At 46.8% G+C, this 16007-nt stretch overlaps 1 protein-coding gene and 1 long non-coding RNA gene across 4 annotated transcripts in view; both read right to left on the reverse strand.

Moving 5' to 3' along the window:
- Positions 1 to 3491: 3491 nt before the first annotated feature.
- On the reverse strand, positions 3492 to 8771 carry LOC310700659. Its single transcript, XR_014522672.1, has 2 exons — positions 8328 to 8771; positions 3492 to 6899 (listed from the first exon to the last, which is right to left on the reverse strand). It is a non-coding gene; the product is annotated as an uncharacterized lncRNA (long non-coding RNA).
- A 1795-nt stretch (positions 8772 to 10566) lies between these two features.
- PITPNC1 (phosphatidylinositol transfer protein cytoplasmic 1) overlaps positions 10567 to 16007 on the reverse strand; it is a 132898-nt gene continuing 127457 nt past the window's right edge. For 2 of the 3 annotated variants that reach the window (XM_083490454.1, XM_083490453.1), the window contains one exon: positions 10567 to 13711. In XM_083490454.1, coding sequence (XP_083346580.1) covers positions 13452 to 13711 — 260 coding nt within the window. In that variant the 3' untranslated portion in view covers positions 10567 to 13451. The remainder of the gene's footprint in view (positions 13712 to 16007) is intronic. The other variant, XM_083490455.1, reaches the window with a different exon arrangement.

The following is a 16007-nucleotide window of genomic DNA, read 5'->3' on the forward strand; positions in this document are numbered from 1 at the left end:
GGCGCCCCCTGGGTATGTGGAAGCAGCTACCTTTTGGGTTGGTGCCATTTCTCTTGGAAGCTGATAGGTAGTCAACCACCTGTGATTCCTGTTCATTGTATCCTCCTTCCTAAGGGTTGCAGCAAACCCTTCCCTGCTCTGATTAGGGGAATTTTATAATGATAATTATACCACTCTTCCAATTTTCTTTTCCCGATGTCTTTTGTATTCTCTGTGGGGAGGGGAGGAGTTTTACCCTCCTTTAAGTTTTTCTCCTACAAACCTCCCTTAAACATCCCGATACCTGCTGCTGCTCAGTTCTGTTTCTGCAATATTCCTGTCGGAAGATGTTTGAAGGAGCGGTGACACTTGGGATTTGTACAGCAGAGTTTTGAGCGTTCACAAGTTTCACGTATGTCATCTTATAATACTTACGGCAGCTTTGCAAATTAGGTCAGGATCACCACCATATTGTAGATGGGGGACTGAGAGACCTGGTGCCATCTAGAGAGCGGGGCAAAGGTAGGATTCAAACTGTGAAACTCTTGATTTGCAGGTAGCCGTTCAGTGACTGCGGCTCACCAGGACTTGCATGTCAATAAAAAAAGGTAAAGGAATGCAGGGCAAAGTATATTGCTTTGCAACCCAGTCCCTAAAGAGCATTATTGAGATTTAGTTGAATAGGTAGGAGTGGTTGTAACGGTACAGTTTTGAGAACTGCAGCTTTACAACTTCTACTTGGGCACGTTTGCTTAGGAATTTCACTGTAAAGGATCGCATTCAAGTAAGCGTACATAGAATGTCAGCCTTAATAGAATTGCTTTCAGTGTGCCATGTGTAAAACGACAAAATTTCTGGACTTCCAGCTTTCCAGGAAGTCACACCCTATCTCATGCATGCTCTTCTTAAGCCAAGCTACAGCACTATGGTTATGGTTCCTTGGCAGCAAGATGACACAACACTGGTACATGCCCAAAGGCATGTTTTCCTTTACTGCATCGTATCTTGCGCACTGAGCTCTGGCTTTAGCAACAGGTGTAGGGATAAGCCCTGGCTCAGATTAAGCTCTGAATAGGTTTGCGGCTAACCTTTCTAAATTACAAGCTATAATTCTGTTTTTTAAAAACCTGCTATTGTTATTTTTAATAATGTTGTTTTAGAATTATTATTTACAGGAATGAGCGCAGATTTTGTTGCTCTGCAGTGCCTTGAGCGCCAGTAATAAGCTGCATAGAAAAATCAAAAAACAAGTACAACACTGAGCCAGTCTGTAAAAATGTTTTCAGAAGCTATTAGTCTGAAGTGATGGGGCAGAGATTTGCATTCTATCTACATATAGATTTTGAACTGAAAATACTGTTTTCATATACAAAATAATACGGAAGAAGGAGAGTAACACTTTTTCACCCTACAGTTGAGATCAAAACTTGCCACCCAGGGTGTCTGCTTCATTTTTCCACATGGTGGGGCTAGTTCTGCATACTTCCCAAGGTAGGTATGTTGAGACTTCAAATGTTCTTTCGTGATGGTATCCATTATGTATACCCCTATGTGTATTCATGAGGCCTTCCCCACAGCCCTTCAAGCAGTCATATGGATGGTTGATCATACCAGCGAGGTTTCATTTAAATGTAGATGAGTTCTACTGCATCTGATGAAAGAAAATGATTCAGAAATGAACAGCCCACACAAAAGCATGCATTTTGGTTATTTCATAAATGTTTTACACATTGCTTCTTTGCCAGATAAAACTGGCTGTAGGGGGAGTTGCGTTAAAAATGTATTGTCACTTGTTATTTGCAAGAACACAACAGCTTTAGTTTCGAAGGAACCACCAAAGATTCAGGCAGACAAGTCCTAAAATGGTGGTACAGATTCTGGGATGGAGATACCGCAGCCATGCCGGCCAGGGCAGAAGGTGGGTTGAGGCAGATTTTCAGGACCCCATTTGGCATTAAAAAAAGGTTACCTCTCATTGAAACCAATGGAAGGTAAAGTAAGTCCAGGTCCGGCATATGTTTTCAGCTTATCTAGGGGCATGTTAGGGATACAAAGAGGCTTTTTGATGCAACTGATCCAAGGTTTTCCCTGAACTAACGGCTTCAGGTCACAAGACAGGAGATTCTGACTAAACATCAGGAAGAATTTTCTGACGGTAAGAGCTGTTCAACAGTGGAACGGTCTCCGTCGGGAGGTTGTGGACTCTCCTTCCTTGGAGGTTCTTAAGCAGACGTTGGATGGCCATCTCTGGTGTATGATCTAGTCGAGATTATTCCATCACAAGGGTTCCTTCCAACTTCCAATTCTATAACAGCCCATATCCACCACCCACGAAACACCACTGATGGTATAGCCATGGTGGCAGAGCTTTCTGCCAGGGCTGTCTTTACCTGGGGGTGCAAAAAAGCTCAACAACTTTGAGTCCCCCCCCCCAAAGGGGGTGCTGGGCAGATCTTTGCAACTCGCCGGCGCATATGCTAAAGACGGCCCTTCTTTCCGCAACCACATCAGAGACACCTGCTTGCATACCTCGCAGTATGGCGCTTAGAATAGCTGCCTGAATAATTCTGTAAAATGTAAAAGTTCTTAGGACTGTACTTTTAAATATGGAATAGGCATTTCCCTTTCAAACTAATGTAGCAGGCAGTTTGGCTGGCTATTGTTTCGTAACCCCATGGCAATCGTTTTAATAGTACCTGTAGTACACAAGTGAGAACTGGAATGGGTACTTACATACACTCCAACATTCTAAACTAAGTTGAAAAATTCTTACCCTTTACAAGGGACAAAGACCAAATGGAATATAGTCAACAGAACCACCCCATATGTAGTATTTCATTGTGTAAAAAAAAAATTGTGACTTATATTTTGATGACAGCAGAACTGAACTCATTTCCACCCCAAAGGACTCCTCATATTCCACTGATGATACATATATAATATTATAGGAAGCCTTAAGATGTACCAGGCCTTGTAGTGAGCAGTAACAAGGCATCTTAGGGATCAGTTTGCAGCCAGAGTGGTATAGTAATTGTCACCTCTCACAGCAACATCTTAGCCAGAATTGAGAGACAGCTAAGGGAAAATGTTTTTTTATTCTGCAATGTTCTGTAAAGTTTGTGTTGTGCCACATATTTCAAGCTTCTGCAGGCTGGATTTGAAGAGGAAAACGTTAATATAAAGTATATACCGTATTTTTCGCTCTATAAGACTCACCAGATCACAAGATGCACTGAGTTTTTGGAGGAGGAAAACAAGAAAAAAATATTCTGAATCTCAGAAGCCAGAACAGCAAGAAGGATCGCTGCGCAGTGAAAGCAGCAATCCCTCTTGCTGTTCTGGCTTCTGGGATAGCTGCGCAGCCTGCATTCGCTCCATAAGACGCACACACATTTCCCCTTACTTTTTAGGAGGGAAAAAGTGAGTCTTACAGAGCAAAAAATACGGTAAATTAACATTCTTATAAGATCTGGATCTCGTTGCACGAATTCACAGAAAGAAAATAGGCAGTCTTGGAAAGAAGATTGCTTGGTAGTTTATTTACAACAGAATGTAAGAAAAACGTGTAAAACGATAATAAATAACTGAAAAGCAACAATTAAGTGGTGTGTATGGAAACTATGATACTCGGATCCTTCTAAGCCTTGTATTGTTTTAACTCGGGCCGCTTGGTCCTCCTTTCATGGAACGAGCTTATCTAAACAATGTACGGTAACACTAAACCTATCAGCAAAAAACAATAATATACACAACATTCAAAGTCACAAGGATTGCCACAGAAGTAAAAACTTATTTCCATAAGTAACATTTAAAAATCAGAGGCTGTAATTAAAAGACCATGCTGGCCACACAAACTAGGAGGGTTTTTTTTTGGGGGGGGGGGGACAACAGTTAAGAATAGTTGTAGCTTCAAGCCTTTATTGACACATAAGACATCTAAATTAAGGCTGAATAACAGCAAGTTCCTATTGACAAGTTCATTTATCCTCCCCTATTGCATTTACTAGCTGTAGCTGTTACAAAGTGCATATGTTTGATTTATTCTATATGACAGCATGTTTTAAAGTTTTGGTGCAGCAAACCAGCCAAAGAAGTGTGAGCAGAATTCAAAATTCTCAATGGGGCCTTCCTACCTTCTCCTCTCCAGCCTCCGGCACTGTCTGAAAGTACTGTTCTGAGGCTCGGGGGATCTCCAGGATACTGGATGTGGGGTTTGCATTGGGAGGAGGGAATCAGCGAAAAGCTTTTGCTCTGCTTATGACTGCTCAGATTAAAACCACAGAACACTTTTTGCACATTCTCATATTAACAAACCTCTTAAATATTCTGTTACTCAATGAAATGTCCACTAGACAGAAATCTGGTTAAGAGAAACAGATTGAAGACATCTATTCTGGAGGAGCACCACTCCAGCGGGGAGTTGGGCAGTGAATTATCTCAGGATTACAGCCTTGGAGATGATTAGGTTGCTTATTTCTGCAGATTTACTCAAATAGGCAAGCATAATGGTACAACTAACAGGAACGATGCCTGCTCATCAAAAGGGCGTCGTTGTCTTTTATGGCAGCTCAACCTGTTACTTGGCAAATTTAACATATGCATGTATTGTTTCTCCCAGCAAACAGGTAGTGTCAACAACATAGCCTTTAGGTTACTTTGACAAGGGCCCAGTGAAGGTTTCTTGATACAAATATGGGAGGTTTTAAAGATGAATGTGTATATTCTCCACATGTTGTTGCAGGAATGCTAGATTTTTTGGTACCAAGAGTGGAGCCGCTCTTACTTGAACTTTTAAGGTGTAGCTTTTAAAAAACCATACTTCAGTTAATATTTTGCCTGAGTACAATGTCAAGATTGGAACTTTTAAGTCAACAGTTTTGGGAGTCTGTATCACAGGTAGGAGAGGTTGATTTGGAAAAAGCGGCAACGCACACCTCCTTTTAATTTCCTCCCTAGCAGTGCTTCAATGTATACAATTTGCCTGTCACAAAAAGGCAGGGTCAACGACACCATTGCAATGCCATAGCACTTTAGTTTTGCTGTGCTGCACCACACTTTTAAAAGTGCCAACTAAAACCACATTGTTCCACAAAACAAATAATATAAACACCCACAGCTCTGTCTGTTCCTCACAATCAAACCTAAAAAATATACAAATTTGTACAAAGTAATTCAGACAATTTAGCAGTGAAAAGTTCTTTTTGTATAAAAGACATATTAGTGCAACAAAAATATGTTAGAAATTTAATTGAGTTATTATTCTTGTGCTGGAAATATTTTTTTAAAGCAGTTGTCATAGCATGGGGGGGGGAATAGAAGGAGAAAATGAAAAGTTGTTTAATATTTGATAGCCTGATCAAGGCAAAAGCAGTGAGGGAAAACAGAAAATGATTGAGGAGTCTGCCATGACCCATGAAAAGCATAGATGTAAGGATGATGTCAGTTCTCCAGAACAGATTTGTATCTGTTCTCCCCCACCGGTACAAAGACAGAAAGTAGGAGGCAGGAATGGAATGGGCTAGCCCATCATTGAGACATGCAGCGGAATTAAACTTGTGTCTTCTTCATTAAGTACAAAATTTAAATAGCATATCTAAGCTGAATGAACGCTTATAGATACAGTATTGAAGAGTGGGGAGGTAAAGCACAAGATTCCATTACTATTTTTCCGTTGCCTGCAATATTGCCTTTCTCTGTTTCAGATATGCACTATGCGGTCTGTTAAGTAACATCTTCTTGGGAGATGTTAATTCATTTACACAAATGCCTCATCTCCACACCCCCCAGGTCAAAGTAACACAACAGGAGAAGTGAGACACTTAAAACAAACACAACAATGCAGGGTATGGTCTTGCCCTATTGATTTGTGCGGAACATTAAAAAAAGGAGATAGAAGGATAGCAACATTTATTTGTGGGCCTACGGAACTTGTCACAATTCAATTGGCAGTAACGCCACCTGTTTGTTAGCTACAGCCGCATGCTGATTCAGGGTAGATTTATATACAAAAGGTTTCTGATAATAAGGGAGGGTGGGAGATATCACAACAGCCAAACAGAACAGCAGGATGTTGAGAAAGAATGAAAAAACAACGGACAATAATTGAGAGAAGGCATAAAGCTAAGTGTTAGGTGTATTCAGAACTAGTAGGTGGCGTTGGCCTTAGGTTCTTGAAGCTGTCAAACCTACGAGCTGCATTCTGTCCTCCCACCCCACTTTTCTACGACTGAAACTACTCTTCTAAAATCACCTTACTATCTACTACTTAAACAAGCCACTTAGAAGTTGGAGGGGGGATTTAAGTCAGCTACTTTTTCCACACGCAACATCATGCTACCATGCTCGATAGAAATATATCCGCTATTTTATTTTTTCCAATGACTTAAAAGAGAAGCAACACCCTGAGGTCTGGATCGATATTTCTATTTGTTTCCGACAGAACGCGCATAATCTCACTACAAGTTTATGACACATTCACCACTTCACAAGGCCTGGTATAGCTTGGACAGTGAGTTACTAAGAACACGGCTAAAGAAAAGGGTGAAGGATTAATTGCAATTTCGGAATTAATTATATCCTTAGCCCTCAGGACAATTATGGGACAATTATGTCAGGAAATAAAAGGACTCCTAATTTAAGTTGTGATATGGGGAAGCAACTTTAATTCCTGAGATTGAGGGTGATGCTACAAACAGGCCAGAAAGAATTCATCTCTTTCCCAGCTGTATGGCAATGTGCAACTGGTACTGTAATTCTCCATGGTTATTGTATTAAAAAGGACATACTCTTAAGAGTGGATCAAAAAGTTTGTTGTGCAAGCAGAAAGGCACGTCCATTTGCACAAGGGCCTCCCTGCTGATTTCCCAGTCCTGCCGCAGTCCCGCGTCTCCTCCTACACTGTTCTGCAGGGTCCCTCAACCCTTAGGACAGTGTTTCCCAACCACTGTTCCGCGGCACACTAGTGTGCCGCGAGATGTTGCCTGGTGTGCCGCGGGAAAAATTAAAAAATTCGAAAGATTTTTTTTTTTAAAGTCAAATTTTCGATTGAGGCGCCGTCACTAGATGGCCCCTGGGGTTCCCTCCCTCCCTCCCGCTCTGCGCCTCCCTCCTCCTCCGGGGAGGCCCTTCCTGGCTCTCGGCCAAGGCTTGGCGGCTGCCACTCACTCACTCGCTCGCCCACCCGTCCCTCCATCCCTGCACCCGGCCTCTCCCCCTCCGTCCCCGGCGCGGGGGCTGCCGGGATCCGTAGTCCCCTCGCCCTTGGGCTCTGCGCCCGCGCGGGGTGCGCGAACTACGTTTCCCAGCGTGGCCTGGCGGGCCGGGCATTTTGTTTGAAGCGCTCTTCTCCCGGCCATGGAATGAGCGCAGCGGCGGCCGGGCGGGCAGGGGCTCTTCCGCGCAGACCCCGCACAGCCTGCCTGTGCCCCCGCGGAGATCGGGCGGCAGGATGGAGCCCGGGGATCCCCGCGGAGGCGGAGCGGCGGAGGCGGAGGCTGCCCCCCAGGTAGGGCTGCGTCGGGGTTTTTTTATTTTTGCATTGCTGAATCCGCGCTGGAGGGGACGCATCGGACCGCGGGGAGACCCCTTGGCGGGCGTGCAAGGCAATGCATGCGTGCAGGCGTTGCATGGAGTGCAGTGCAATGCAATGGCAATGCGGCGCCCTGCATGCATGCATGCAACTTCCACCGGCGCTCCAGACTTGGCAGGTGAGGGGGGTCCCCAGTGGGCGGCAGAGAGAGCCAGGAGGGCGAAGGGGAGCCGGGGGGAGCAGCGCTGCTCCCCGAGCCGAGCCCGGGGGGAAACTTCGGCGTTGTTGCGCCGGGTGTTGGAAGCGGAGGCTGGCGGGGGCCCCTCACCTGCAAAACCTGGTCGCCTCTCATATATTTCGTGCATTGCATTCATCGCCTGCTTTCTCCTCCAAGGAGCTCCCGGGGGCGCACGTGGTTCTCCCCGTGTTATCCTCGCAACAACAGCCCTGCGAGGTGGGTCAGGCGAGTGGCCCAAGGGAGCACCCAGGGATTGTCCTGGCCAGGTGGGGTGATTTGAACCCTGCTCTCTGCCCGGTCTTCGTCCTCATTTAGCCCCCACATGTGCATGACTGTGCATGACTGAGGTTTTCCCCCCTCGTCTTGGCTATGGTGTGAGTCTGTGCTGTTAATTAATGGGGTTCTGCCTTCGGAGAAGATGAGCCAGCCCTCAAGGAGGTGATTATGTAATTTGCTAGCAATTCATGTCCCTCCCGGCGTGACGCTGCGCGCTGACGTCACGGGGCTGTAATGGTGGTGTGCCTCGAGATTTTTTTCATGAAACAAGTGTGCCTTTGCCCAAAAAAGGTTGGGAAACACTGCCTTAGGAGTTGAGTTTTGGGGGAGCATAAGGGGCTGTAGTAGGAAAGAGGTGCCAGGAAGGCCCTGTTGAGTGAACCTGTAAATTCTACTTTTCCCTGAAAGAAATTTAGCATGAAAGAAGCAACTCAGGAACTGACAGACTTTTTTTTTTTTTTTTTTTTTTGCTTCTCTAAGAAGCATTGTAAGATCTCTACGTTGCATCATCACATTACTTTTGTGTGCTGTTGTGTGCTCCAAAACTGACTGGGTGGAGACATCTCCGTTAGCTTGTTTAGGTTAACTAAATTATACGAGATTTCACTTTCCTCTCTGAAGTCAATATGCTGCAGTCATACGCATTATCTCCGGTTGGTCCACATATTGAAAGCTGAAACTGGACCTCTTACACCCTTGAGCAGGCCAAAGGCTTATAGGCTGCTCCTAGCTTTCGGTGAAGAGATACCGTATTTTTCGCCCCATAAGACGCACTTTTTCCCCTCCAAAAATGAAGGGGAAATCGGGGTGCGTCTTATGGGGCGAATGCCTGCAAGCCTCGCGCGCCCGGCAGGAGGTCCCACCGGGTGCGCGAGGCTTGGGGCGGCAGCCTGTCGCCCGAAGCACGGGGAGCCCTCTGGAGGGCTCCCCCTGCTTCGGGCGAGTGTCTGCAAGCCTCGCGCACCCGGCAGGAGGTCCCGCCGGGTGCGCAAGGCTTGGGGCGGCAGCGGACTGCTTCCCCGCACCTAGAAGCTTGGGGCGTGCTGAGCTCAGCGCGCCCCAAGCTTCTGTATGCCGGCAAGCAGTCCGCTGCCGCCCCAAGCCTTGCGCACCCGGCAGGAGGTCCTGCCGGGTGCGCAAGGCTTGGGGCGGCAGCGGACTGCTTCCCCGCACCTAGAAGCTTGGGGCGTGCTGAGCTCAGCGCGCCCCAAGCTTCTAGGTGCGGGGAAGCAGTCCGCTGCCGCCCCAAGCCTCCCGCACCCGGCAGGAGGTCCTGCCGGGTGCGCAAGGCTTGGGGCGGCAGCGGACTGCTTCCCCGCACCTAGAAGCTTGGGGCGTGCTGAGCTCAGCGCGCCCCAAGCTTCTGTATGCCGGCAAGCAGTCCGCTGCCGCCCCAAGCCTCCCGCACCCGGCAGGAGGTCCTGCCGGGTGTGCAAGGCTTGGGGCGGCAGCGGACTGCTTCCCCGCACCTAGAAGCTTGGGGCGTGCTGAGCTCAGCGCGCCCCAAGCTTCTGTATGCCGGCAAGCAGTCCGCTGCCGCCCCAAGCCTCCCGCACCCGGCAGGAGGTCCTGCCGGGTGCGCAAGGCTTGGGGCGGCAGCGGACTGCTTCCCCGCACCTAGAAGCTTGGGGCGTGCTGAGCTCAGCGCGCCCCAAGCTTCTAGGTGCGGGGAAGCAGTCCGCTGCCGCCCCAAGCCTCCCGCACCCGGCAGGAGGTCCTGCCGGGTGCGCAAGGCTTGGGGCGGCAGCGGACTGCTTCCCCGCACCTAGAAGCTTGGGGCGTGCTGAGCTCAGCGCGCCCCAAGCTTCTGTATGCCGGCAAGCAGTCCGCTGCCGCCCCAAGCCTCCCGCACCCGGCAGGAGGTCCTGCCGGGTGCGCAAGGCTTGGGGCGGCAGCGGACTGCTTCCCCGCACCTAGAAGCTTGGGGCGTGCTGAGCTCAGCGCGCGCCAAGCTTCTGTATGCCGGCAAGCAGTCCGCTGCCGCCCCAAGCCTCCCGCACCCGGCAGGAGGTCCTGCCGGGTGCGCAAGGCTTGGGGCGGCAGCGGACTGCTTCCCCGCACCTAGAAGCTTGGGGCGTGCTGAGCTCAGCGCGCGCCAAGCTTCTGTATGCCGGCAAGCAGTCCGCTGCCGCCCCAAGCCTCCCGCACCCGGCAGGAGGTCCCGCCGGGTGCGCGAGGCTTGGGGCGGCAGCGGACTTCTTGCGCGCACCTAGAAGCTTGGGGCGTGCTGAGCTCAGCGCGCCCCAAGCTTCTGTATGCCGGCAAGCAGTCCGCTGCTGCCCCAAGCCTCCCGCACCCGGCAGGAGGTCCCGCCGGGTGCGCAAGGCTTGGGGCGGCAGCGGAATGCTTGCCGGCATGCAGAAGCTTGGGGCGCGCTGAGCTCAGCACGCCCCAAGCTCCTGGTGTAGCGCAGCGCACCTGGGGGGGAAATAAAAATTTTTCCCTTTATTTCCCCCCCTAAAATCTAGGTGCGTCTTATGGGCCGGTGCGTCTTATGGGGCGAAAAATACGGTATATTTAGAGAATTTTCCCTCCCTTTTCAGAATTTCAGTTACATTGCAATATATTATTGTCTTGTTACAGTATTTTGAGCATGGGAGATCCTCTCCGAACTAGACATGATCTACTTGCTTTGCATGCAGTGGTAGATTCAGGGGCAGAGTACATGCTTTGCGATATCCCAGTTAAATCTCCAGCACCTGCAGGTAGGGTGGATAATGTCCTCTGTCTGAAACCTTGGAAAGCAGTTACAGTAGACAATATTAGTAATAGACAATATTGTCTATTACTGTAGACAAACTAGATGGACCAACAGTCGGACTTAGGCAGGGCAGTTTCCTTGTTATAGATCTGTCCCCTGTACTCCTGTCTGCTAATTACTTTCAGCTCAAGAGAGCTGCATGGGTGGTGTTCTTCCCTATCTCTGGTGGAAGAACTTCCTACGGAGTTTTTACTTCCCAGGATCCCATTGTGGGGGAATCTTAAAAATATAATGAATCTACATGGCCTTGTTCACATCCCCAGCTATTGTTACCCATAGTTTGGTGCCGGAATGAAACAGGCCACATACTACCACTTAAAATAATCAGTTGTTTTCGTCGAGACTTGAGGAGGCCCACCGTCACAACGCTTAAGAACCCTTGTCTAAACTGCTTACCTTTAACCAGCCTTTGCCAAGCTGGTGACCCTCCAGATGTTTTGGACTACAATTCCCATTCATTCCAGTCAGCATAGTTATACTGGCTTGGGCTGATGCAAATTTTAGTACAAAACATCTGGAGGGCAAAGGCAGCTCCAGTCTGATTAAAGAAACCAATGGCGGCACAATGATACAGTGATCACCAATCAATAGCTTTGGCATCTTACCCTTAAGGTAAGGAGAATTTGGCCTGCCACCTCCCACTGTCTCCTTATAGTGACCTGCTTTCAGACTTTTCACCAGTCAGCAGCTTACCTTCTCCCTAACATATACTCTTTCTCCTCCTCCCTGCTGTTTCTTCCGGCAAGTGTTGGGAGCTACAGACAAGCAAGGCCGTGGGTAGGCTGGAAATAGCCTTTTTAAAAAGCAGACTGGATTGCCACACAATATAAAAGAGGGAGGGAGGGAAGCTAGTAAGCTGAAGAGATTGCCTCTTCTCTTTGCTTCCCTGCTGTTTTCCACATCTCTCTCTCTTTCAAGGTTGTTCCCTAAAGTAATGTAGCCTTATTCAGGCATTATTTCTGTACAGGAAATGCCAACATGTATACTGGGGGGGCACATGCACTAGCTCTGCCCCTGCATGTACTCATCCTGCCACACTATTCCCAAACTTCTCGCATTGAGTAGAATAGGTGTGGTCTACCTGTGTTTGTGGACGCGGGTGGCGTTGTGGGTTAAACCACAGAGCCTAGGACTTGCCGATCAGAAGGTCGGCGGTTCGAATCCCCGCGACGGGGTGAGCTCCCGTTGCTCGGTCCCTGCTCCTGCCAACCTAGCAGTTCGAAAGCACGTCAAAGTGCAAGTAGATAAATAGGTACCGCTCCGGCGGGAAGGTAAACAGCGTTTCCGTGCGCTGCTCTGGTTCGCCAGAAGTGGCTTAGTCATGCTGGCCACATGACCCGGAAGCTGTACGCCGGCTCCCTTGGCCAATAAAGCGAGATGAGTGCCGCAACCCCAGAGTCGGCCACGACTGGACCTAATGGTCAGGGGTCCCTTTACCTTTGTTTGTATGATGGAGCAGGGTTTCTAACTGGCTTCCACTTGTACTCAAGTGATCCTCCTTGAGACCTTCCCTCTTCAACACTGGAAGGCAGGGAAAAAGTGGGGTGGGGATGGGACATTGGGCAGTATGTCAGGTCACATGCACCCCAACACAGGTCATTTCCTGTACAGGCAAGACACCTGAATAGGGCTTCTGTTTCTCACAGCTAAGGAGGAGAAAGTGGGTTGATGGCAACCCGCCTTAGAATGGCATCCATCACATCAGTTACTAACCATTCTTGTCGGTCATTGGCAGAATGGGAAGCTTTATAGCCTAGAATAGCTTAACACCTGCTCACAGTGTAGCAGAAAACTGACTGTTATCTTTCATTTTTAAAAGGATTTTACATCGGGTGTTTTGTCTGGTTTCATAGGAATTCTGAGGGCTTGAAATAAATCACTGAACTATTCAATTGCTTGTGTTCCCATCTTGCTCTCTGCAACGACACTCCCAAATACCAACACAGAACAGCTATACAACAGCACACCATGTAAAGGAGTCACAAATTTTGTGCAAGATACAGATAGTTCCAAGGGTCTAAAAATAAGTATAATGAATTACAACCAGCTCACTGGTTCTTTAGTTTTGAGGAGCTTAAAGTGTGCATTAGCTGCGCTCCAAATCCTGAGTTGTATTCAGTAAAACAAGAATCTGACTAATTACTGTTGGTATTCAAGTGTTTCTCAGTGAATAGCAGTTCAAAGGTTTACTTTAAGGTGCACTTGGCCTGAGAGTAAAAAGGATTTTAGAAATTGAGATATAATGGCTTGAAATGAGAAATGTCACTTGAAACTGTCCCTCAATAGTCCCTCATTCTCTCAAGATGTCCTTGCCACCTTTATTAAATCCCTATAACATCTCCAGTCATAAATACTGTTATGCTATATATGAGAATATCTTTTGTTTACTACGGTTGCTATGTAGAGACTGACTTTTGCTTTTGCAAGCTTGTTTCGTTTTGTGTTGATAGCAACATCTGTCATATGGCTTAGAGCTGCAGTCTAGGAATCGGAGCATATGAACTATGTTCTCGCATGCACTTAGCTAACTAGTTTAAGGGACAAGCCTGATGGGGAGGGGGGAAAGGTCATACTTCCAGATCAGTAAATTTTGTTTACACAAAACAACTACCATGAGCTTTGCAAATGCTATTCTTTCAGTCATGGCTTGTCATGAAAACATGCTGGGTTTAGAGAGCTTTTTTGTCTGGATCTGGGAGGGTGAGAGTTTCTGGGGCAGATTTTTTCCGTTGCCGGTCTTTGGGAACTGATAGAAATTCAGGCGCCTCTGTAGAGAGAGGTGTAGACGGAGCACTAGAAGGAGCACTGCGGATTGAAGAAGGGAGGGAGACATTAGAGATCGATATTGCAGGAGGGAAGATCCCAATTTTCTTGTTGGTGGCTTCCTGAGTTGCTCGTTCAAATTCCCGAACTTCATCCATAGTCATGTCTTCAATGAGAAGAAAAGGAAGAAAGACAAATTAATGTTAGAACCACTGCACATGTTTGTTCCAGGCTTTTAAAAGATGCTAGTCTGCATAACCATTGTTATTCCAGTGCATTAGAACTCGAAAGGGAAGGGAAGCTATTGCCAGGAAATTTCACAACTGGCCACTGCAATTTCAGGAAGCACATTTCAGGTACTGTTCGTATCATTCTTGGAGCTGCCGACACTGAAAAGTAATTCCTCACATTGATACCAAAATTTAGGCATATGTTTCTATGAATTTTGGGCAATTCCATTATTTATATTCTTGTCTGTCCTTGCTCCAACATGGGCAGAATTCACATATAAATGGAAGATGCAGCAAGCTTCGAATTCTAGCCCAGCGCAAGCAAACCACTGCTTCTTTAATAGCTATTTCCCGCTAGTGAACTGATGTTAAAATGTTATTTTTGCAAATAGAGGCTCAAGATAGGCCTTGATGGTTACTTTATAAAAACAACTGATCATGTGAACATCATAGATACGCTACACTGAATAGCATGCTATCTTCAACTCTGGTGTAGCTGTTTAAGATCAGATGGTCAGACAACTCTAATTTTCTATATTATCAGCTAAGCTTTGTAACTGAACCATTTTTATTTGCGTGACACACTGTATCTATTAGATTATTTCCAAAGAACATGTCATTTACGATACATAGAACACAATATTTTATCAATTATTTTTTACTTAATAGGTGCAGACTTCATTAAAGTCAGTTGGAAAGCTGGTGGTTTTAAAAGGAGAATATAAATCACTTCATTTCTTGCTCCAGCTGTATACGGATTGTACCATTTCAAACTGGAGGTGGAAGCTCACGAGATTAAAAAAAAATTCATATAAAACTGGCCTCCACCAAATGCCATAGATTCCAAGGAGAACAATTTTAGCAGATCATGTTAATCTTCACACTGAAGTAGTTTATCAGGTGAGTCCCCACCAGCTTGGGCCCATTTTCAGTATCTCAACTATCTCATAAGCACTAGGCTTAGGTAACGTTGTTGTTGTTGTTGTTGTTGTTGTTGTTGTTGTTGTTGTTGTTGTTGTTGTTGTTGTTACCTTCCTTTTCTAAAGGGCATGAAAGTGTCTCTCTATACATTGCCCTGTACACAGCATATTCATACAGAAAATTAATTAGATCACGACCACCAAAAAGAAGCTGAGATTATTATCAATGAAACAACGAGAATCCTCTTCCATCTCTGTTTAAGTTTGTTCCTTAATGGATTGTTAAAAAACACTCAAACCAAGGTAATACAGAGTTCAAAGGAAACTTGGAAGTCCATCTGGTCCAGCCAGTTACATGGTAAATAATCTCAGTGACAACAGATGATTCATTTGAGACCTGCTTTAAGGGTGCTTCCAGAGAGGGGCGATATACTGCCAGTGGATTGTTCAGGTTTGATTTTCCCATGTGCGCAATTGGCAATTTCCCATGTGCGCAATTCACAAGTCCCTTTTTTTCATTAGTGACTATTCCTTGCTATTCTACCACTCGCAATCCGCACCAGTGGACAGATTTTGATGGAACACTGTCTGGAGGTTTTCACTGCCCCATTCACCAGCATATCTGCCCATGGACATCCAGGAAATTAAAATCCCAGGAACAGCACAAGAGCAACTGTTACCAGCTTTAGTTAGCATGTTTCACAATGGACAACATGGAGAGTTATGTGTGTAGAATCATAGACTTGTAGAGTTGGAAGGACCCCAAGAGTCATCTAGTCCAAACCCCGGCAATGCAGGAATCTCAGCTAAAGAATTGATGACAGGTGACCCTCCAACCTCTGCTTAAAAACCTCCAAGGAAGGAGGTGTATCCATTTCTATTTGGTTATGTTTATTTTTTAACACACAGGCTCATATCATTTGGGATGCTGTAAATAAAATGGCTAGGGACGCGGGTGGCACTGTGGTCTAAACCACTGAGCCTCTTGGGCTTGCCGATCAGGTCGGCAGTTTGAATCCCTGCAGTGGGGTGAGCTCCCGTTGCTCAGTCCCAGCTCCTGCCAACCTAGCAGTTCAAAAGCACGCCAAAAAGTGCAAGTAGATAAATAGGTACCGCTCCAGCGGGAATGTAAATGGCATTTCCGTGAACTGCTCTGCTTTGCTGTGGTGGAGGAAGGGAAAGGAGTTTGTTAGCCGCTTTGAGACTCCTTAGGGTAGTGATAAAGCAGGATATCAAATCCAAACTCTTCTTCTTCTTCTTCTTCTTCTTCTTCTTCTTCTTCTTTAGTCTTGCTGGCCACATGACCTGGAAA

Source organism: Podarcis liolepis (genome assembly GCF_965112155.1).
Source record: "Podarcis liolepis genome assembly, chromosome: 2".
Taxonomy (NCBI): domain Eukaryota; kingdom Metazoa; phylum Chordata; class Lepidosauria; order Squamata; family Lacertidae; genus Podarcis; species Podarcis liolepis.